At 37.8% G+C, this 22,420-nt stretch overlaps 1 protein-coding gene across 1 annotated transcript in view; it reads left to right on the forward strand.

Annotated features, from left to right (window-relative positions):
• Positions 1-22,149, forward strand: part of MOXD1 (monooxygenase DBH like 1) — a gene marked incomplete at both ends in the record, with an annotated part of 49,152 nt that extends 27,003 nt beyond the window's left edge. The window contains 8 exons of the mRNA XM_082302312.1: positions 5,184-5,363; positions 7,668-7,770; positions 10,308-10,474; positions 11,899-12,090; positions 14,764-14,823; positions 16,558-16,700; positions 19,137-19,305; positions 21,985-22,149. Coding sequence (XP_082158438.1) covers positions 5,184-5,363; positions 7,668-7,770; positions 10,308-10,474; positions 11,899-12,090; positions 14,764-14,823; positions 16,558-16,700; positions 19,137-19,305; positions 21,985-22,149 — 1,179 coding nt within the window. The remainder of the gene's footprint in view (positions 1-5,183; positions 5,364-7,667; positions 7,771-10,307; positions 10,475-11,898; positions 12,091-14,763; positions 14,824-16,557; positions 16,701-19,136; positions 19,306-21,984) is intronic.
• Between the last annotated feature and the right edge of the window lie 271 nt (positions 22,150-22,420).

The following is a 22,420-nucleotide window of genomic DNA, read 5'->3' on the forward strand; positions in this document are numbered from 1 at the left end:
CATCAGTATCTTAACCCTGCTTATCATCAGCTTGAGATGCAAGGCACTGTTATGTTAAAATTTTGGCTTGTTTTTTTAAGGAAAGAAAACCCAAAGCATGTGACAATGTTCGGTTTGTGCAATAGGTAAAGAAACAAAGAAGAGAGGAATAAAAATTGACGATGAGTAAGCCAGCCCTGGAAGATATAAACATTTTCCTTGTTCATGTGATGTCAGCCTGCTGACTAAAATAGGGCTTCTGTTAAAATGAGAGCTGAACAGCATACATCTTATCTGGTTTAACATTATAATGACTAGAAAATGTTATATTTTGTATTTTTTGAAAGCCAGCATTTTCACAAGTCCTAAGAGATTCTGTAGCATGAAAGGAGCTCTGCAAAACCTCTCAGCCTGCCTGATGAGTACCAACCAATCACCATGACTGTAACCCATACTTTTGGTTGCAGAAGGCAGTGCCTTCATTTACATTTGAATGCGGTGTATTTTAAATATCTCCTTCCTTGAGAGCCCTGGTTTGAAGTGCTGGGGGTTTATAGTACATCTATTACTTTTTACCTCTGTTAGTAGGAGCCAGATAGGTTCATGTATGTCAGTTTGCCCAGTTTGAAAGACTTTTTGGCCAAGCTTTCAAGAAGGGTGGAGAGGAGGACACATAAAGCAAATGATCATGAATAATAAACCTTGATGTTCTTCCTGCAGATCTCATGAAAAACAGGAGAGGTTGTGCCTTGTTGCATGCACTTATGTTTTGCAATCCCAAACACCTTGGGCATTTTGATGTAGGGTGGATGTAGGGCTTTTGTTCTCCATGCCTCTGGCAGTTAGGAAATGTCAAGCAGAAAATGCACTTTGCCTGCAGGGGAAGAAGTCACCGAGGTGCCTGGTGGTGCAGTATCTCTGCAGGCTTATTCACAACATGGCAAAGAGATGAACCGTGACATCTGGGTCTTCCTTGCATGTCAGCAACAGTGAAAATTCCACAGATGAGCCTCAAAGAATGAGGTAAAATGGGGAAAATAGGTAGTTATATGCATATTCCTTTTTAGTCTCCTATCAGCTTCTTTCTTGACTTCTTTGGCTAACAAGAGGTTGGTAGGAATTGGCGAGGACAAAGAAAGGAAATGCATTTCGAAGTCACAGGTTTCTTCATAATTATTGAAAATAAAATGTAGATTCCCATGTTCACTGCAACCCATCTAAATTACTCAATTATTGCTTATCTTATTGCTTGGTTCAAAATGTCATTTTAGAGTCCCCTTGTAATAAGAGACCAGAGCAAAAAAGGCTGTGTATCAGAGAATCCAAACAAAAATTAGCTGTTCAATTAAATCTGTAGAGTTTAATGACTATTACGTACCATGCCCATTTTTATCACTTTTTTTTTGTGTATTTCATTCCTTTGCTCTAGTGTCCCACTTCAAATTATTTTCTTTCTGTAAGTATCCTAAAAGTAGCACAAATTAATAAAATAGTCATGGTGACTCCTCAGGGCTGGTCCACTATCATTGTGACTGGAGACCAGGAAGAGTAGAGCTCTGAAAATTATGTCATCATTCATTGAGGCTGCAAGTACTCTAGTAATCACGCCACCCTGATTACAGATACTTGCTTTAACAGCTAATTTTACACCTACCCTTGTGCACTTCTAAATGCAATAATGATTTTCTGAATCTGGCCCCTCATTTGAGAAACTCGGTTGTTGTTCATCATCACTTGTAAGGATGGCCAGAAAACAAGATTTTTGTTTATTTGAGGAAAAAATGAAGTTTGGGAATTTCTTTTTGGCTTGAAGCAAGGTAATCTGTACAGCTGTTCTTTGTGGAAAGTGAGAGATGAAGTGTGAGGCAGCCTAAATAACCAACCTATTCTATAAGCTAAAATAACTAATAGCTGAGTAAATAGGGCAGCACTCACCTGGGATGTAGAATGGCAGATTTAAACCCCTGCTCCAGTCAATCATTACAATAGAGTATGGGACCATATTTTAAAATTTTCTTTTCTGCCAAAGTTATTCTGCTAAGTAAAAACAGTTAATTATTCTTCAGATCAGAGTAGTGTCTAAGGGCTCTGATCCTCTTCTGTAGGAACCCAGAGTGCCGAGAATATTTCTCTGCCTGTTTTGAAGGGTTCTTACCCCCCTGAACAACACTGTTTTAACCTCCAACCTTGGAAAAAACTGCCTACAATCAGACAAGAACTAGAAAATACAGTGGTGTGAATTAGGTGATAGACTACTATGTAAGATTGTCACAGGGTGAAAAATTTAGAGGTTTTAGGCTTCTCTTTGTCGTAAATAGATAAGAGCAAAACCCATCAAAATGGAGGATTGTTGTTCTCCAAACCTTCTTCTTCTGCTACTCCATATTCTGCAATAAAAGTAATTTGGGATGACTGGACAAAGAATTCTGTAGTTCCTGCCCATGTTACTGAATAATTGGTAGGAAAGTAAAAATAAGATACGTTTCTAGTAACCATTGGTTAAATTATCTTTAAAAGGCTGTGTAAATCTTGATAAACACACACTTCTCTCCTGCTTTCTGTGCTCTGTGTTATGCCTGGGTCATGCTAGTGGCTCTGTTCCTCTCATAAGACTTAATAAACAACTATCTGGAAGCAGTGAAAATCCAGGAAGAGTCTCTGTTTGTTCTCACGAACTCCTTGCAAGGGCTTTTAAAATTCCCTCTCCCACCAGGAGGGATTTGATTTATGGCACGGTTCAGTGTCACTCTTCCTTCTCTTGCTTCATTTAGAAATAATGCTGTGAGCTTTAGGGAGCTGGCCATTAAAATATTTCCATACCTTTATGAACAATTCAGGATTAATGAGATTTTCCTAAGATTTTTTAAATAGAATTTTGACCACTCTAATATTTTCTTTCTTTTTTTATTTATATGCTGTTTAAAAGGGGGAAGAGAAATTTTTCTTTAGCCAAGTTATAGTAAAAATGTGTGAAAAGCATAACTTCACAGCTGCTCTTCATTATTTTTTTCTGCATCTAAAAAATGTAAGTTTTCCTACAAGATGCATTGGAAAGATGTTTATGGATTTGTTCTAGGTTTTGTTTTTCTTTTCTTCACTTAAGAAAGCTGAACAAAACTGCTCTTTCAAGTGCTGTAATTGTTTAGGTAACTGATGCTAAAAACCAGTGACAGGATGTGAGTTTCTAATTTTGGTGATGTCCCATTGTTTTGAGGGGAAGCTGGTTTTGAAGTAGTGACTGTAAGCACAGCAGGTGCTGGGATCTTGTAGCAGCAGGCAGAACTATCACGTGTTGGGACAAAAGTTCTCTTCTTTCTTAGTAGATATAGGGATAATATTCCCATAAGCATTTCCTTGACTAACCATACAGTATGTGGAGCTTCAAAATTCTTGAGGTCTATCCTGGTATTTAATGTATAAGCTGCCATGTTATGAGTGTGTTTGGGTTCTGCAGTACTTGGGTAAATATGCAGATATATGATGGAGCAGAGGGAAGAAGCAACATCAAGGTGAAACAAATTTCTGAATCTTTGTCATTCAGTGTGATATATTTGGGAATAAATTCTTATTTCATGGGAAAACTGATTCGTCTTCTTCAAAAATACCTTTTACTTCTGTAGTGCAGTAATTCACAATAATGGTAATGCTAACTGAAACAGGGGTTACTGAGAACTATAGGGAACATCCCCTATGGACTATTTCAGTCTTGCCTCCAGAACAAAACTTTGGTGCATCTGATCAAATGGGCATCCTTCCACTGACTTCTAAGTGCTGTGAAGTGGGTTGAGCACTTCTTGGTGCACATGCAGCTACTCAGCAGCATCTGGACTCCCCGAGAGCCCAACTTAAATGTACTTGGCAGATTCATGTCAACAGAGGTGGCCTTGATGTGCACAGGTTCTGGCTGCTTTCTCCTGCCCTTCTTTTGCAATTGATTTAGCGGTGTGAACGAAATGCAGAGAGAGATGTTGTGTTGACAATATTTTAATAATGTAATAAACTGCACCTGCTTACCCTGTTCTGATCCTCTGGTAGCACATGAATGTGCTTGCAAAAGAAAATGGATGTAAATTTAGGATGTATATACATTCTTTTCCTGTTTAAAGTAACCTCTTTCCTAATGCTGAAAGGCAATACTGCATGGCACCCTGTGTCTTAAGAGTTACATTGCCAAAGCTTTAATTTTCTCATGAAAATATTAATCTTTATCCTATTGAACTTGAAGGTAGATATGATAGAATGGGATGAAATTTTTGAAAGAAAAAGCAAGGGAAAAACTCTTTTAATTTTAATAATGTCTTCTATATGATGATATTTTGTGAAATATGATCTTTCTGAAATGCAAAATAATTCTTTTCAGAAGTATTCATGTTTGCCCCAGGGACATAATCTCTGACAGAGATGATTTAACATCATCCATCCAAACAGAGGGCAAACACTTACATGGGAATTAAATAATTTTAGCCTACTCTTAAGTTCTGTGGTCTAATTATACTGGGGGCACTGGAGCACCACTGAGAGCCCTCCAGCTCATCACTGCCATAAAAAGGCTGGAGCACCCAATCTCTCAAGGATGACTTCATCTTAATAAAGTCTTTACAACTGAGCAGATTAAAAAAAAAAAATTCCAATTTCTTCTAGATGTCAAAAAAATTTGGAAGTCCATTTTGAGCTGCTGAGGAATGTGAGGTATACCTCTAGGCTCACCCTAGATTTACAGAATCTATGGGCAGCTGTAATTTGAAATAGCACAAAAGAGGCAGAAACAGGGATGAAAAACTCTGAGTAGTTCAGGCACCAAGCTGGTTCAGCTGAACAGACTTTCAGCTGGTTTATATCCCCTTCCTTAGATATATCCTTTCCTTGGAATGTGGCTAAACAAGACTGGGCAGTGAGAAAGACAAGTGACCATGCAAGACTAGGATGGGAGAAGAGAGAGCAAGCAAGATTGTAACAGAGGTTTTGCCCAGATGCAGAATTTTTTTCCTGCCCCACATTGATGCACTTGGGCAAAATGAAAATTTTGGAAACTTCATTCCTTCAGTTTGCAGAGTGCTGAAGTTACATCTCAACTACAATCTAACATTGAGTTTCCTCTTTTAAAATAAAAATACCATAGAACTTTTAGTCCTATCTTCATACCTGCATTGAAATAGTCACGTTGAGATATGTTTTCTTTTTTCTTTTCATTTTACCATTGATAGGTTGAGCCATTGATCCAGAAAGGCCATGAGAACCTGGTGCACCATATCCTGCTCTACCAGTGCAGCAGCAATTTGAATGACAGTGTGCTGGACTATGGGCATGAGTGTTACCACCCCAACATGCCAGACTCTTTCCTCACATGTGAGACTGTCATTTTTGCTTGGGCCATTGGAGGAGAGGTAGGATGAACGTCTGTCTAGCATGGTTCATCAATGGGGTGATGTGTCACCATGAAATTTCTTCCTAGTATATTACTGATTACTTAATCTGTCTGTTTTTAAGGGTATGGGATTACAATCCCTGAATGCCTCACCAGTAAATCCTGAACCTCCTATTGGCCTTTCAAGAATGCAATGCAATGATCATCCTGAGTGCCAAGCCAAAAGTAATGAAAATAATATAGAGGGAGTGGAGTTGATGCCTTAGGGGAGAAAGATAGCTTTGGAGCATGGAAATCTGTCCCTGTATCAGCTTGTCCCATCTGTGGAAATGCCTTCAGCAATGACCAGTATCTGCTACCTGGAGGATGACAGAAAGAAAAGCAGTGTTTCTAGGTGACTTCATACAAGACACAGAGGCATGACTCTCCAAATGAAGTTATACATAAATTTCACTAATTTTGTGCCTCACCAGGACCTGGTTTCAGTGTTGCCCCATTCAGGCATATTATTCTGAAGTTTCCTGCCCAGTTCAAAGAAACATCATTTCAGTGTAGGAGAGATCCTGTGTCAGTGCAGAGCCAACATAAGGACCACTTTGCTGATGGCAGTGGGTCGGTCATATCTACAGAAAATATAGGCTGTGATGCCATGCTCACCCCAGGCTGTGTTTTCAGTTTATTTCATGTTAATTTAGGCAGCAGTTAATGCTTTCAGCTGACATAACACAGCATGACTGCCAAAAGAATCCCAGCTCTTTACACCCTTGATTCACTGTGTGACCACCCAAATGATGGTTTGGGCACAGAGAGGGACTGGGGTGATGATAGTTTCTGGAACCTTCGCTTGCCAGCTGCAGTCCAAAACCATCTGTAAACGCTGCAGCGTGAGGAAGCAAGAGTTGTTACACGGACCCATGAAAAGAAGTTTAATCCACTATGAACACTTTCCCTGGTGTATGCTTTGTGCATTTTTGCCATCAGCTGTGCTCTGACCTAGTATTTGTACTTTCAACTGTCTTAATCTAAGTGAAATTAAAAACTTGTATAAATAAGTTATGATTTGACAAGCCTCATGGAGGCTTTTGCAAGGATGATCCTGTTGTTAAAGATCTGTGCAGAGGAATCTGACAGATCTGGGTTACATCCAGGTTTGCCCAAGTACCCAGCTCACCAACTTCAGTTTACCCTTGTGTAGAATGAAGGTGATAATATTTTTGGCCATATACTACAATTAATTCATTAGCGTCCATCAAGCATCAGAAATCTGGAATCACGAATTGCACATTTCAGAAAGTTAGAATGTCAAATTGCATATTAAAATATTAGCTATATACTATAAAATGGTGCACATTCATTCCAATAAAAGTGAATTTGGTAAACGAGTTCACTTACAAGATACTGGTGTTTTGGTTTAAATCATGCGTGAGCTTTTGAAGTAAATCTTCCAGTTATCACCACTTACAAAGCTTTGTTTATCATCATGAGTGGTTTGAGAACTTGCACAAGCCTTTCTGGGATGGAGTTAAACCAAAAGTGCAGGGGTGAACCCAGCTCCTTTAGCAATAAATGGGGTTCAGTGCATGGGACCTGACCAGAACTTGTCCAAAGGAGCAGCATCTGGATGGGTCCAGCACAAGCTGTTTCACTGTGCAGAGCTACTTCTTTTGCACTATTGGCTTGCTAATGGAAATGTAGCCACGAAGATCAACTTTATTGGTCAAACCATTTTACTTAGAATACAGTTATTTGTGCACAAAAAGCAAGTTAACTACATGCAACCACAGTATTCCCTGGAAATTACTACTTTTAGAAACTGGGAACATTTAAAATGTTGATTCACTTCTTCATAAGGGTTTTATTGTCAGACTAAATGCTTGATGATGCTATGTTTATATGTTTAAAATTGAATTTTCCTTTTCTGCTCAAACAATAAATACAGAATAAATAATCATAAGATCACAGGATAATGCTGGTTGGAAGGGACCTCAGGAAGTCTCTAATCCAGCTTCCGACTCAAAAGTAGTAGAAGTAAGGTCAGAGGTGAGATTATACTCTTTTGCTCAGAGCCTTTTCCTCTGGGAAGCATGGGATCTACTATTTTATATTGACATAGTTTTTAAGTTTATTGAGTATATAATAAGTATATTTTATCACAATGCCAAGTTCAGAAAGCTGTAAAAGAAGTTATATTTGTAAATTTTTTCATTAATATGATCATATCATTGCAAAAATGAGTCCATGTACTTATAAAGAGAAACTAACTCTTAATTGTGGCAAAAAATAACTTAACTCTGTAATGATTTCCCTGTGTATTGATTTCCAGGGCTTCACCTACCCTCCTCATGTTGGCTTATCCATTGGCACAGCAGCTGACCCTCTGTTTGTCCTCATGGAGGTGCATTATGACAATCCATCATACACAGAAGGTTTGTAGTCTCACACGCTTTAAAATGTGCAGGACTGGAAAATGCACTACACACAAGTCCTCATCCCTGCACTGCATGGCAAACAGAGCAAATAAAAAGCTGAGGGTTATTTTTCCCTGATCAACAGCTCCTGGTTCACAGTGCTTTTCCCATTACCTTTGAAATTTTTTTTTTGAGTATTTTTTAAAAAGAAGGTCTACCTGAACTGTGGACAGTTTCTGAAGTAGAAGTATAGACTCAGGTTTCTAGACCATTCTCTGGGTAAAGTCAGTTTATCTTCAAAGACAGGCTTTTCATTTATAATTGTGTTTTAAAATTGTTCTTTCTGAATTTAATTTATATTTAGAAGAAATAAAAGGAAGAAACCAAGGATCCCAGGAAAATCAGGAGAACTTTGAAGATGCCTTTGGGAAAGATATATTTTGTTCTGAAACAGAAGTTTATTAAGCTACTGTACCTGAGAATATTGTAGTGATTGCTATACATGAACTGAGTAAAATCCAATGCAGCATAGTATACTGGCCTTTCTTTACATCCCCATGTGTTAAAATAAAATTTGCTGTGTGGGTTATGGTGTTCTGCCCTACTGTTGTTTCCCATTTTCATCTTTTAAATGAACTATCTTAATTTCTTTTTTATTTAGTGGCAGACTCTGTCCTTTTGGCATGCAAATTTGCATGGGATGCAATAAACTTCATTTGCATCCTTGATATTGTATGCTTTTTCATAAAATGTTGCATGAAAGCCCAAGAAGTCACATGCTGAAAAACTGTGTCTGATTTGGCTGTGTCCCTAAATTCAACATTTTTTTTGAATTGACTGTGCTGTATGATAGTCTTCCCAAAAGACCTAGGAAAATTCAGACAGCATAGGCAGAGCAGGGTGTTTGTAATCCAGGTCATACTTCTCCCCCTTCATGGCAAAATACACAGTATAGGATTGTGCCAGGAGTGTGAGAGAGTAGACCTGGGTTCTCCATCTGCTTCAGGTGGGGAAAAATGAGTTCTGACACAACAGCAAACCTGCCACTGGGTCACCTTCATTTGTGTGTTTTGGCACCTGCATTTTCCCAGTTTGGGTCTTGTGGTGAAAGGCTGCACTGTTTCCCTCACATTGTGACCTGGGCTAATGTTTTCCTAAGTGACTCAGGTTGGTAGTGAGCCTTGGCTCCCAGTTAGGAAGAGTTCAAATATTTTTTAGTTTAACATGGATGGTTTTCACTTTTTCTGGTTTTGTAGTCCTTAACATTCGCTTCTCATTTGAAAGGTGGCCTCTTTTGAGATTGTTTACCAGAAACTGACATACCATAAGAGTGTCTGACATTTAGATGCTAGCAACAAGCTTGAAGCAGGAATACCACAAAGGAAAAATTCAAGTTGATGAGGTTGTACAAATACCTCCAAGAAGGGAATGAGTATGGATTCCCAAATGCTAAAGTTGGGATGTTGTGGAACAGGATATATCACCTTAAAAGTGATTTGTATGTTGCAGAAGGTCTCATGGCTGATTACCATTCTTAACTGACTATGCACAGTTCATATCCTTTGTTCCTTAAAAATCATATGCACTACTCCGTCTTAGGTATTTTAGTGACTGGGTAGTGTCCCTCTGCCATTTGCTTATCTTAAAATAGACTGCTGATATCATATTGATGTAAAATTTGACTTCAGGCACTGCTATGTCTGTTTTGTTTTTCAGAAGACTAATATAGGTCACTAGGAAGCATATTACCTTCTCTGAGATATTTGATATGGTTTTTTGCATTTTTAATTTTCAAAATTGAAATTATTTCAGTTACTATTCCAAAATACAAAGAAATAAACAGACGAACTAACATGTGCAAACACAAATTAATCCTTTTCTTCTGTATATCTTGACTAACAAAAATGACTAATACAAGACAAGTAATTCTAAGCATTTAGATGATAAAGGCAACAGAAATTATTAATAGATACGTAAACAAACACATATGGCTAAACATATGTGGGTGAACAAAATAGATTTGTATTATTTTGACTCTTAAAAACACAGCCTCCAAACAGCAGGCTTTGGTTCTTTAAACTAATTTTTGAAATCAAGAGAAGCGCTTGAGTCAGAGCAACATTAAAGTACTCTGCAATTCTCTTGTCTACTTCACTCAAAGTGGAGTAGTTCTGGGATTTAGTAGGGCAATTTTCATGTTTAATTGATGCCTTCTTAATTGGAGAGATTTTAAAAGGGATGTGTCATCTCAGATACACTGTAATGTAGCAGGCAATCCAAAACAAAGGAAAAATATAATTAATGGTAGGACTCAAGATGAAGAAATAGATAAAATTTTCAACTAGAAGACAGCACGTGGCTTGAAAACTTTAAAGAGAAAAAACCACTTCCTGCATATGGCTTGACTCATTTCAAGGTTATTGAGGTTGATTCCTTGATTTTCCTTCAGAAAACTTAGGACATAGCATGAAAAACATGAAGCAATTAGGTTTGGGTTTTTTTCTTTTTTTAAACACTGATTTTCAGCCATGGCTGACTGTGTTCTTTTGTTGCAGGCATGATAGATAACTCTGGTTTGAGGCTGATTTATACTCCAGTTTTAAGGAAATATGATGCTGGGGTTATTGAAGCTGGTCTTTGGGTCAGCCTCTTCCACAATATCCCACCAGGCATGCCTGAATTTGTGTCAGAGGGTCACTGCACACTGGAATGTCTGGAAGAGGTATGTCTCTTGACTGAATCCATTGGTTTTCATTCATAGAAATAATTGGGAGAGTCACTTGAACTTCTTGGGAAGATTGAGAGTTACAGTTAAAAGATGTGAGCAAAGGAGTCTGGTGGTCCATGTTGTCCTCCAAAATGTTGTGGTTTTGAACTGGGTATTTGGCATGCTCACTACTCAGGCTGTTTTACTTATTTGAGTAATAACGAATGACACAGGGCTTGCAATGTTTTAATTTTGTGTTCAATATGTAAGCATACATTACTTTCCACTGCAAAGCTATTAATAACTTGGAATAGCTAGCCCAGAAAAAAAAGTTGAGACTAATTCAGACTTGGATGTGTGAAAGGCTCCTAATGATGAAGCGAAAGCCTGAAAGGTGATAGTAGACCAACCACAGAAACTGAAGACCTGAATAGGTTTTGTGGAATGGTCCATGGTACAAAATTATGCATTTATTAAGTACTTGGTTTCATTAAAATAACTTAAATATCTCTGCAGGTAATGGAAGCATTGTCTAAAATCTGTGGTGACTGCATCATGGGAGATTTTCATATACTTTGTCATTTATAAAGGTTGAATTAATAACATGGTTTACAATGAAGGCTACATTAGATACAGAATTTAGATTTGCTCCTGGTGGTGTTAAATATTGCGTATTGTCCTGGCATTTTTCATCCTTAAAACACTTGAGTAACCTATTATCATGAGGTTTCTGACCCTAGGGCTGCTCTTAAAAGGTATTGTGATAACGGGTTATTTCTACCTAGAGCACTGAACAAGAATAAAATTTGAGCATACTCAAAATTTAGAACAGTAGATCTCAGCTAGAATGGGAATGATGTCAGATTTGTGTCAATTTGGAAAAGTTAATTTGCAAATATTTTTGACCTGGAAAAAGTTTTAAATATAAACTTTCAGTATTTCACGACCAGTTCACTTAAAGATGGAAAGTAGAGGATGTTACAACTACAGCCTCTCAATTTTAAGTGCATCTTTCAGCACAATATTGATGATGGCATCATTCATAACTGCATAGAAATTCCTTTTCACAATAAACACTCCCATTCATTAGTTATCAGCCATTAGCAGTAAATTAATGTGCAGGTTTTAGTACGATTCCCTTGAAAGTCTTAAAACTATTGAGAATTATTTGCAGTCCAAATGATTTTCATTTTAAAAAATGCGTGCATTAGGAGTAAAAACATGTTTTTGTTATAAAAAATAACCACAGAAAAAACCTAGTCTTTTTTGTACATAAACCCTGAATTTCAGTTACAGTTTTGGTTTTGCCCCAGACTGCATTTTTCAGTAAACGGAGTGAATGCAAACTACATTAATTAATGTACTTTCACTCTGTTTGCACATGGCATTGCATTACTTTGCATTTGGGAACACTGATGGTGTTGGTTTCTCTTGGCCAGGCTCTAGGTGCTGAGAGACCTGCTGGGATTCAAGTGTTTGCTGTACTTCTCCATGCTCACCTTGCTGGCAGAGCGATCAGGATGCGCCACTTCCACAACGGCGAGGAGCAGAAGCTGCTTGCTTATGACGATGAGTTTGACTTCAACTTCCAGGAGTTTCAGTACCTGAAAGAGGAAAGAACCATCTTGCCAGTACGTCACTCTTAATTCTTTTCCTGAAAGTGTTTAAGAGATCACGTGCCCAGCATTTTCTCACCTTTAGGATTAAATTGCCACAGAATTTCTTGGTATAGCATCGTAGAATTATTGGATGTTCTATTAATTTTTCCACTTATCTCAGAGTCACTAATGTGTTAACACTTCAGTGTCTCAGGAGTGTCCACATGAACTGGCTTGGTCCATCAAATCAAGCTATTCTTTGGGTATGTTTGATATCCACAATAACTTGATTTGAACTTTACTACCACAAAGGTTTGAACAAAGCAGATTAGAAAATCCCATATGTGCCTGGCTGTACCATCTTGGTGCATCCAGCAAGAAGAGTAATGGAAATGCCACCTCCTGGTTTTACAGAGCTGTGGGAACCAAGTAGCAGATCTTCAGTATTTGCACACAGCAAGTACCCAGCCTTACAAACATGTTTAAAAATCAGCCAAGTCTTCTGTTTGTTTCACACTTTTTGTTGTTGGAAGTAAAACTCCATGATCACATTCCACCTGATGTTTCACTAGTAACCAAAACCCTTTGAAAGAAGAAATCATAAAATTCTGTATCATACAACATCCTACAGTATTCCTGAAAATAATGTAACATAATTTGTAGGAATATTCCAACTACAGTTATATTATAAAACAGTAGCTATGCATAGGTATTGCATGACATGAGTCTGTATTTTTTTGTGCGAGTCACTCATTTAAAAATTATTCACTCTTATTTTGTTAGTTCCACCCAGCATCTTTTTTAAGTTCTGGCATGATGACAGAAATTTTAGTGCTGCAAAGTCTGGGTGCTCCAGATCTGGCCAGCAGAGCAGCTTGTCCTGGTGCATGTAAAGAAGCATGTTATTTAATTGCCAGATGCAAAATGTTGAAAAATGGGATTTGTTCATAATTGGAACCACTAAGGGAGAGGGATCTGAAAAGACCATTGAAATGACTGAACTTCAAGTAGGGTCAGGAGCCCCAAGGTTTAAACTTCAGGGGCTTTCTTCAATCCCCTTTCTCTCTTATATCTCTTCTCCCACACTGTGAGACTTTGATATTTGTACTTTAAAGACAAGAAGCTAAAATGCTAACTTTACAGTTTAATTTCTACAGAAAAATCTGGATGTTCAAGTGCAGAATTTACTCTTTGAAGTCAAATTGCTTGTAGTCTAGGGACTTCAAAGACAAACCGGTGTTACCTCCTTCAGGAAAGAAGGTTGAAGGGTTTAGGAAGAGGGCTGGCAGAAGATGACAGGTTTGCAGAAAAAGCCTGTAATATTTTTAGGAAAATCCATGCAGATTATAGCAAAAAGGCCTCTTGAAGTTCAAGAACACAAGGAAATAGACAACAGAAAAACTATAAACAGTATTTGATAGTAACAGAAACTTGAAAAAAGAGCCAGCTCAACTAGAAGATGGAATTCTTTCTCTGAAGAGAACAGTTTTTTATGCCTTTCATTGTTTTCATCTTATGCAAAATTACCAGTGCAGCTTTACAGTCATCATCTGGTGTAATTCAGAGAACAGTTTAATCAATTAACTAATAGTATAATTTCTCATATAAGTTCTTGTTATTCTCTGTTTCTATAAGCTCTCCCAAGGTTATATCCTTCTTTCAACTTGTGGAGTCAGGTTATTTTCTTTCTTCACACAGTAGCATTCTCTCCTCCATTTGGAAGCAACAGATCTAGTCTCACGGAAGGAACAATTTTAGTGAATGTTATCCAGTCTGTAAGACAGAGCTGGAGACCTCAGTGGCAGGAACAGCATATTCCCACTGGAAGCAGTGACAGTGTGCCAGTTCATGCTACTTCAGAAACCTCTGTCTCCACTTGGCTGACATGAGGCTGACGCACCTTCTTCCAGCAGTCTGGAGTACAGATTGTGCTAGCATTGGTCTGGAGAAACAGCCTGTAGGAAAGGAGAAATTCTCAGCCTTTGAAGGGTGATCTGGCTTTTTTTAGGGAAGTACAGTGGTTGATAAGGGAAGATGATGATACAAAAAAAATTCCACTTGATTATCTGGTGATTTTCTGATTTGTACTTGATTAGGTACAGGGAGTGAAAGTATTACCAAATAGGTAGATCAATTTCTCAAGACACCAAAAAGTTAATTGTATGTACTTGAGAAGGGAAGTATTCAGCCTTTCCCATACATATCTGTCAATGTAGTGAAGTCTTTGCCTGCCACTCCTCTACTCCGAGGCTTGGCAGAGAAATAGTTGTTTTTGTGATGTGGAAAGCCTTCTTTTCCTCATTTGCCAAATATTTCTGTTGAAGTTGGCAGGGTAAATTAGCCTGGGTAAAGTAGCACTGGAGGAGTTTTGGAGCAAGAATCATTTGTATACATTGTCTACTACATAATTTTCCAGAAAATGGGATGATAACTGGGTACCTTCATTGCTATTTTAAACGAAAGCCAGACAACACTCTTAACAAGACTCTGCTTTAAATCCATGGGGGATCCCTGAGGATCTGGTGTAATATGAATGCTAACTGCCAAGGCCTTAACATATGGCAATTACCTAATCCTTCACTCTTTCAAAAAGTCATATCCACTGCTCTGATATTTATTTCTTAAGTGCTTGCTGTCATCTGTGGTTACCTGAAGCTGGTGTTGATAAACTTCAGAACTGTGAACTTTCTAAATTTTGTGTTTCAGGGGGATAATTTAATCACAGAATGCCACTACAGTACTGTGGACCGAATTCGCATGACATGGGTAAGCAATATTTTAGTGGATCAAAAAAAATACACAGATAATATTGGGGACTAAAATCTTTTTCATAGAACACTATTAAAAATGAGTGAATTTACTTGCTAATGGCTGTGTGCATATAATTATTTATTGTCTTTCCATTCACAGATTCTTAGGTTTTAAAGTCATCTGAACTACTGTGATCTTAGTTTGATCTCTTGCATAAAGCTTTCATATGACTAGTTTATAAAAATAAGTAGGTCAGCTCATAAAAACTCCTTAAAAGTCAAGCTTTTCTAGTATAAGGAGTGTTTTCTTCACAACAGGTATTAACGTGCAAATTCTGTGTACTCTAATGAATTATTTTTACGATCTTGTTACGCTTTTTTCCCCAAAGTTGTAATTGCCAGTTCTTATGTTTTGATTTTTAGATAAGCTGTGACCAGGATGTTTCTCCACTATTTAGTTTTGTGCCTAACATAGAATCCAGGCAGAATGAAGTCCTTTGGGTTGAAGGGGAGTTGAGAAACCACCCCTCCCTATCAAGGGTGCCCAGCTCTGGTTTGGCACACGGCAGTGCACAGTGTCCCAGAAGCAGCTGGGATAGGTTAACAGAGGCCAGGCACTGGCCATTACAATGCAGCCACTGGGTTTTGGAGGTGAAGTAAATTTGGTTACTCGGGCATGAGCTGGACTGTGCCAGTTGGCTAGGAACACACAGAGTGATGCCAAACCCACTATGTCTATGGGAGGGATATAGCTGCCAGTGCCAGGGTCTGATCCCACTTCCTGGGGAGGGGCTGAATCCAGACCTCTGGGAAGTGAGACCTGAGGGGTTTCTGCTTTGCAGTTCCTGGCATCCAGAGAGCACAGGGATACTTCTTCCTGAATCTAGGCACATGCAGTAGTTATACAATGAAAAGCAAAAGACCAAGAATGAGGGCTTTTGAGTTTTTGTCCTGTTTTCCTGTGTGGTGACCGCACTAACTTTTGGCTCAGGTGTTTTGTTTTCTCCATGCCTATTCCTGTGGTTCTGTGAGACTTGTGGAACTTTCCCCACACAGGATTTAGGAACATGAAGTTTATAATCTTGTCCATGTTTACCAAGAGTAATTTTAAGTTAGTTGTTTGCCCCACAGTTCTCAATGGAAGACTGTCTAAGAGTCTATTTCTTCTGCTAGCTAGAAATTATATTCTAATTAGTGATTTTATAATGCATGTTCATTTTTTCTTGAGTCAACATTACCTGTTAACATAAATAATTATTTTCCTTTTCACTCTTTATCTGCATATGTACTTACAAGCAGAGTCCAGATAGATTCATATTCCATCCCAGCCTCCATTTTACTAGGTAAAGCTCACTTAATTTCTTATTAAACAGATTAATTATCCTACAAGGTTTTTTCTTCTTCTGTTCCGCTTTGAAGCCCTTTTCTGAAATATGGTAGATCTAAGTACCTTGGGGACAACTGAAAGAAAACCTGAACTTCTCAGACAGTACACTTCAATATAATATGAGCCTTATTTTATTCACTGTTGTTCTTTCTGATGTCTTTTAACTTGGAAGCCATTGCTTGAGCTTCCAGCGTATTGTAATTAATCACGTAATAAACTCTTGCTACTTGATAACCTCCTGTAAAAGATAAACTTGTTGAATTGGACCTCCTGATACACCTTTCATTAGCATATAAATGCTAATCAGTGATTTAATGTGTGGGCTTCCAGTGCTACCTGATTAAAGAAAAATCCGATTTTCAGGGTGGTCTGAGCACCAGGAATGAAATGTGCCTGTCATATCTGCTCTATTACCCAAGAATCAACCTGACCCGCTGTGCAAGTATTCCAGATATAATGGAACAGCTCCAGTTCATTGGCGTTAAGGAAATCTATAGACCAGTCAGGTATGTAAAACGTTTATGAATATGTGTATCACCTCTGTTTCTGTCTGTGGGATTCTTGGGTCATTTTTATATAACTTTTCTTTCTTTCTGGTAGTGCAACATGGCCACTCATGCCACTTTTTTTTTTTGGTCAATATGCTCTGCTGCTATGTATTTCTCTTGCCAAATTATTTCACATCATTTTTTTTGCAGTTTTTATTTTAAGGAAAAAATATTGTTCACATGGATTTTGGTTTTTTTTCACCACAATCATCTGTAAAAAGTCTATGTACCACTGTTCTAAATCTATCAATTTATTAAAGCATGTCAATGTTTCATATATAAAGAGATAATTTTGAAAAGGGGTTTGTGAGCATGGTTATTGAATTTCCCTGGGTAGATTTGTTGTCAGCAATTCTTTTGACAAAAATATGCTCCTTATAGTGATTAAAATTAAAGTGCCTCAACAGCAGATTGTAAAGAGTGAGAACAGTCAAAAGAGCAAAGTTCCCAAATAAATGAAGTACCGAAAAATAATCAAACAATAAAAAGCAGAATGCACTTTTTGTGTGAAAGAATTACACTTCTTTGTTTGTTACACAAAACTAAGGTAATAGTAAGATTTTAAAATCAAATTGATAGACCGATATTGTGTCACCACAAAATTTAAAAGTTGTCTTTGGTTAAAGAGTTTATATTAACAAACCCTATAAACTATTATTGGAAAATAATTTGATGTACAGGCTTAGTGGTCTTAGTTCTGAAATTTATATTCAAAGAAGAATTTGAAGGAAGTCACAGTGCAATCAATGTCTACATGATTTTCCACACTATTTCCATTTACAACCTCTTTTAATACAGGGAGAACAGAAGTTCTAAATTAGTCCTGTCTAAAAGAGTCTTTCTGAGCTTAGAAAGAAAATATTCTAACAAATGTATGCTCTCTTGAGTGTTCATTCATGATAACTGTACTTAAGGAAAAAATGCACATTTGGCCTGGGGAAATAATGATGTTCTGAATAGAGTAAGTATGCAGACTGTCTGCCGCAAATGGAATAGTAATTAGAAGAGGAGATTAATAATGCCTCTAGTATTTATGACCTAATCCACAATTCTTTAAGCTCTGTCAGCCTAAGGATATGTGACCTGATACACATTTCTCTTGTGTCAGTCTAACACTGGAATTGCTTCACTGACTCTAGCAAAGTCTCTCTTGACTTACACATGAAGGCAAACTAGGAGCAGGATCAAGGCATTGTGGCTCACTTTAAAATATTTTTCCTCTGTCTGGTAACAGAGACAATGGTTTAAATCATGAGGAGCAGAGATGAAAGTGATTGGGCAACAGTAGTGGCCCAAGTACCAAAATAGGTAGTTGATTAAAATGACGTCCTCTATGCCTAGATGTTGAGGGGAGCAGAACTCTGGCACAGGCAATTTACCCAAAGCAAGTGGGAGACAGCCTACTGCAAGATAACACAGATCTGTCAAAACTATTTTGAGAAGATAACTCATGCTCCAAACGCAGTATTAATTAGGTTGCTTGATAAAGTTTTAGATACTTTTATTCTTCTGCAAGCTGTATTGATTTTGTGTTCATAAAAGCTTGATCCCTCCACCATGTTGTTTCCATTCATTCCAGCAAAGTCAAACAAGGAGAAAGCAGAAACAGTGGAAAAGGTTTGGGTTTGGTCTTTTTTTTTTTTTAAGTTTTCCTTTGTTACTATTCTTTAGTTTTCTTTACTAAATGGAATCTCATTCCTTCCCTTTCCACGTCTTTGGCTGGTGGGAAATGAGATAGTCCCCATTTGTTCATGGGGACGATTCCCACACTTGGGCAAATAGGTTTTTCAGAGAAGAGCAGCAGGTCTCTAAACCACCCCTCCAAAATGAGCCCTTGCAGCCAGCTTGCAGGAACACGCCAAGGCAATGTCCACAACACCAGGTATTATCTGCTGCCAACCAGTGCAAATCAGAGCAATTCCTGTGCTAGGCTCAGCTTTGACCTGAGCTCAGCAAAACCATCTGGAAGCAGCTTTCTGATGGCAAATGTTTCTTGGCAGCCTGGCCTGCCAAGCCTAGAAGAGGGTGTGGTTTTCTTTTGGCTTTGTTTTTTTGAGAAGTTACAGCAGAAGATCTGTTTTATATTGCCTGTGCATTCAGTTTGTAGATCAGAGAACAACAATGTAACTCTTGAAGTCCTTCATTTCTAAAAGCATCTGGCAGCAAGTACTAACATGCTGACAGCCTTTCATAAGTCTGTCAAAATCAATAAAACTGCATCAGTTTTCAGTAGAAGAGAACTTAGCTGAGAATGTGAACTAGGCATAATATACATAGTAGTAGTGCATTTATTTTTCTGAGGAGATTCTCCAAAAGCTTTTCCTCGTCAGTTTCAACTTGATAGTATGTATGTATCTATCTTTTTTTTAAATCTAATTGTTTATTTTTCTTTAGGACTTGGCCTTTCATTATCAAGAGTCCTAAGCAATATAAAAACCTGTCTTTTATGGATGCAATGAATAAATTCAAATGGTCCAGATCAGAGGGTCTCTCCTATAATCAACTTGTGCTTAAACTACCTGTCAATGTGAGATGTTCAAAAACAGATAATGCAGAATGGTCGGTAAGTCCGTGTGTTGAAAAGGAGGCAAGAATGCTATAAAACTAATTTGATTTACTGTGTTTCATTGCATATGAATAAATATCTGGTTATACTTCTTCAGGATATTTACACAGCTATATTGCATTTACATACAATAACAAATGATGAGAATGTTTTAGCAGTGCTTTCACCCAACTTGAGTTTTAGCAGCATTTTAAAAGAATAGAAAAGTTGGAGCTTTAATCAGTACTTGGGATCAGTAATGGGAGGATGGAGTCTTTCAGTGGGTCTGGAGCTGATCAGAGCACAAACATGTGTGTCTGGACTAATTGGCCAAGCCAGGAAGCTGTTCTACCTCACTGTTGCCATGGTCAGGGACTTATGTTAGTGTCTTGAAATGGATGATTCAAAACCCCTAAATCAGGTTGCATTTCTGAGTCACCTTCTAAGGGAAAGCTTATTGACTGCATAACAAAGAATCTGCCTTCTTAACTTGTCATCTAGACAACCTAAAGTTGTATGAACAATCTTCCAGTAAGTCTTTTTATTGGTCCTAGAATTGTCTATAGTATTGGACCATAAAAATACATTTGGATAGTCTGTTTCCTTTGTGCATCTTTGTTAGATTTTATCTTCCGTAGTTTTACTTTCCTTGTTGTCTTGATGAAAAAACCTTATAAGATAAAAAATAACACCCCAGTAAATTATTACTTTTTCTAAATATCTGCTGGTATTTTACCAGGACTGTTGAGAAAAGTTGTCATCTTTAATGTTGATGTGTGTTTATAGAGAATGGCTAGTGCAGGTAGTATCATCCCTGAAGGGAATACTTAAAAATATTTATTGCTCTTTGAACTCCTTTACAGACTCCACATTCAAGGCCCTTCTTTTTTGAGATTTTCTGCTCAGAAGGGGTGACAGTCTCATTGTACTGGCTTTTTTCCTATTGTGATTTCAGTCCAGTATAGCAGAGCTGCTATGAGATACTATTGATTAAGTACTTCCTAGTAAAAGACTTTTGCCTCATTCTCCTCACCCTGGAAGATAGCCTGTGCTGCCTCATAGCATGTCACACAAGTCCTTTAAGGTAGTGAAGAAATTGCCCTTCCTACAGCAGCATTCTTGGGTTTTTCCAACATAGGTCAGACTGTTCTGCCCATTGGATGTCAAAGAAATACTGTGTGCTGTAAGTAATCAAAGAGCTTCTGGGTTTTTCTAGTATTTGTCCCATGGTAGACCTCCTGTGAAAAGTGGTTGTAGGCAGACAGTACATGTCACTGTTTGCCAGTTTTGGTTAAACTTCTTGACCTTTACAGCTGCTGGTCAGTAGCAGTTGCATAGTCACTCTTTCACTGATTGTTTGTCAGAGGACAAGTTAAGATGATGAAAAGTACACAGAAATTTTATCAAGAGGATAGGCCGGGTTTATTTAATGGTATACTTTCTGGAAAATGCCGTTCCTCTTTATCTTACAGGATGAAGGAACAATACTTACAACTTAAAGAATGTAGTCAAAGAATGAGCTCACTGGAACTGGGAGTTCTTAGTTCTTCCTTAATCACAGTTTCCTTTTTCAAATGACATGGACATATTCATCAAAGCTAAGATTAGAACTCTTTCCTTTCCCTTCCAGTATTAGTGATATTACACTTAAACGATCATCCTCATCAAAATCAAGAACAGATTTAACCTGAATGGTCAAACAATCCCTGAGTTGTTACAAGACTGAAAAAAATTGAAGCAGACAACTGAGTTGAAAATACCATCATCCTTCTATAGAGTTGGTCCCTATTTCAGTTTTACTTTTGTGTTTTGTTTGCTAAGATTAAGTCAATATTTAGTTGGGGTTTCTTTCCACAGTACAGAATAATAGCAACATAGATAAAATCCCCAAAGCAAGCATATGCTGTACAGGTGGGCATTCAAACTTTCAAAAATGTGCCCAGGAGCTTACTTTCTGCAGAGCTTATTTTCTTTGACGTGTGAGGAGTAAGTTTAGGAACAGCAAGCTGAGCAGTGTACACAAATGTCTCTAATTTCATGTCAAAACCATAACAAACATGTAGTTACATCCAATTCCATAAAATTGCACTGAGTTCTACGGGAAGAGTGAAAAATACTCAATATATATAGCAATATGACACTGCTGCATGTGACCTTGCTTCAGCAAGGACATGGGACCAGATGACCTCCAGAGATCCCTTCCAACCATTCTGTGATTCCGTGGAATAATGCGTACACAACTGCTTTGGACGTGCAAGTGTGAGCCTTTCATGCAGAAATGAATGCATTCAAATATCATCCTGTATCCCTATAGCAGAGTGACACTGCCACTGCCAGCTTTCATTTTTATTTGACAGAAGGATGAAAACAACAACCAAACCATCCAAACAATCCCACAAAGCAAAATAAGGTCATTCAAACCAACAAACCAAAGTGTAACCTTGCTTTACTGGAGAGGATGCCAGTGTGTACTGCTGCTCTCAAGATGAGAACGTTGAATATGCACACTGGCTGATCATTTGGCATGCAATATATTCATATTTTTACTGAGCTTGATGTTTCCACAGTGAGAGTCACAATCCAAGTACAAAACTACCAATAGATTCTCAGGCAAGCTGCCAATCATCTTGAGAGTGAAAAGAGCTTACTGATCTTATGTGACAAAACTCTGATAATTTTTTGTTATTTTAATTTCAGATCCAAGGCATGACAGCTTTACCTCCTGAAATAGAGAGACCATACAAGACAGAGCCAGTAATATGCAGCTCATCTTCCTGCTTAAGTTGCAGTTTATTCCTCACCCTGTTGTTTGTTGTACACATCACAGCCAGTACCATAGGAAACACTGGGCCCTCTGTATAATAATTTTTATTCATCTGTGTTCTGTATGCCATGCAAATTCTGATGTGTTTGCACTGTTGCTATTGTAGATTTATTTTTTTACATATTAATAAACTAAATTTGCCGGATCAAAACAAAATGTATACATCCTCTGGAAACTGTGGGGTTTTTGGTTTTCAATGTAAAATATGTATGAAATACAGTAGGTACACTGACACATTGAATATTGAAATCTTTTCCTGTACCGTTTTCTTATATTTTGTTCTGACTCTTTCACGTGGTGCTTTCAAAG

The sequence above is a fragment of the Coloeus monedula genome, assembly GCF_965178545.1.
Source record: "Coloeus monedula genome assembly, chromosome: 2".
In the NCBI taxonomy this organism is placed as follows: Eukaryota; Metazoa; Chordata; class Aves; order Passeriformes; family Corvidae; genus Coloeus; species Coloeus monedula.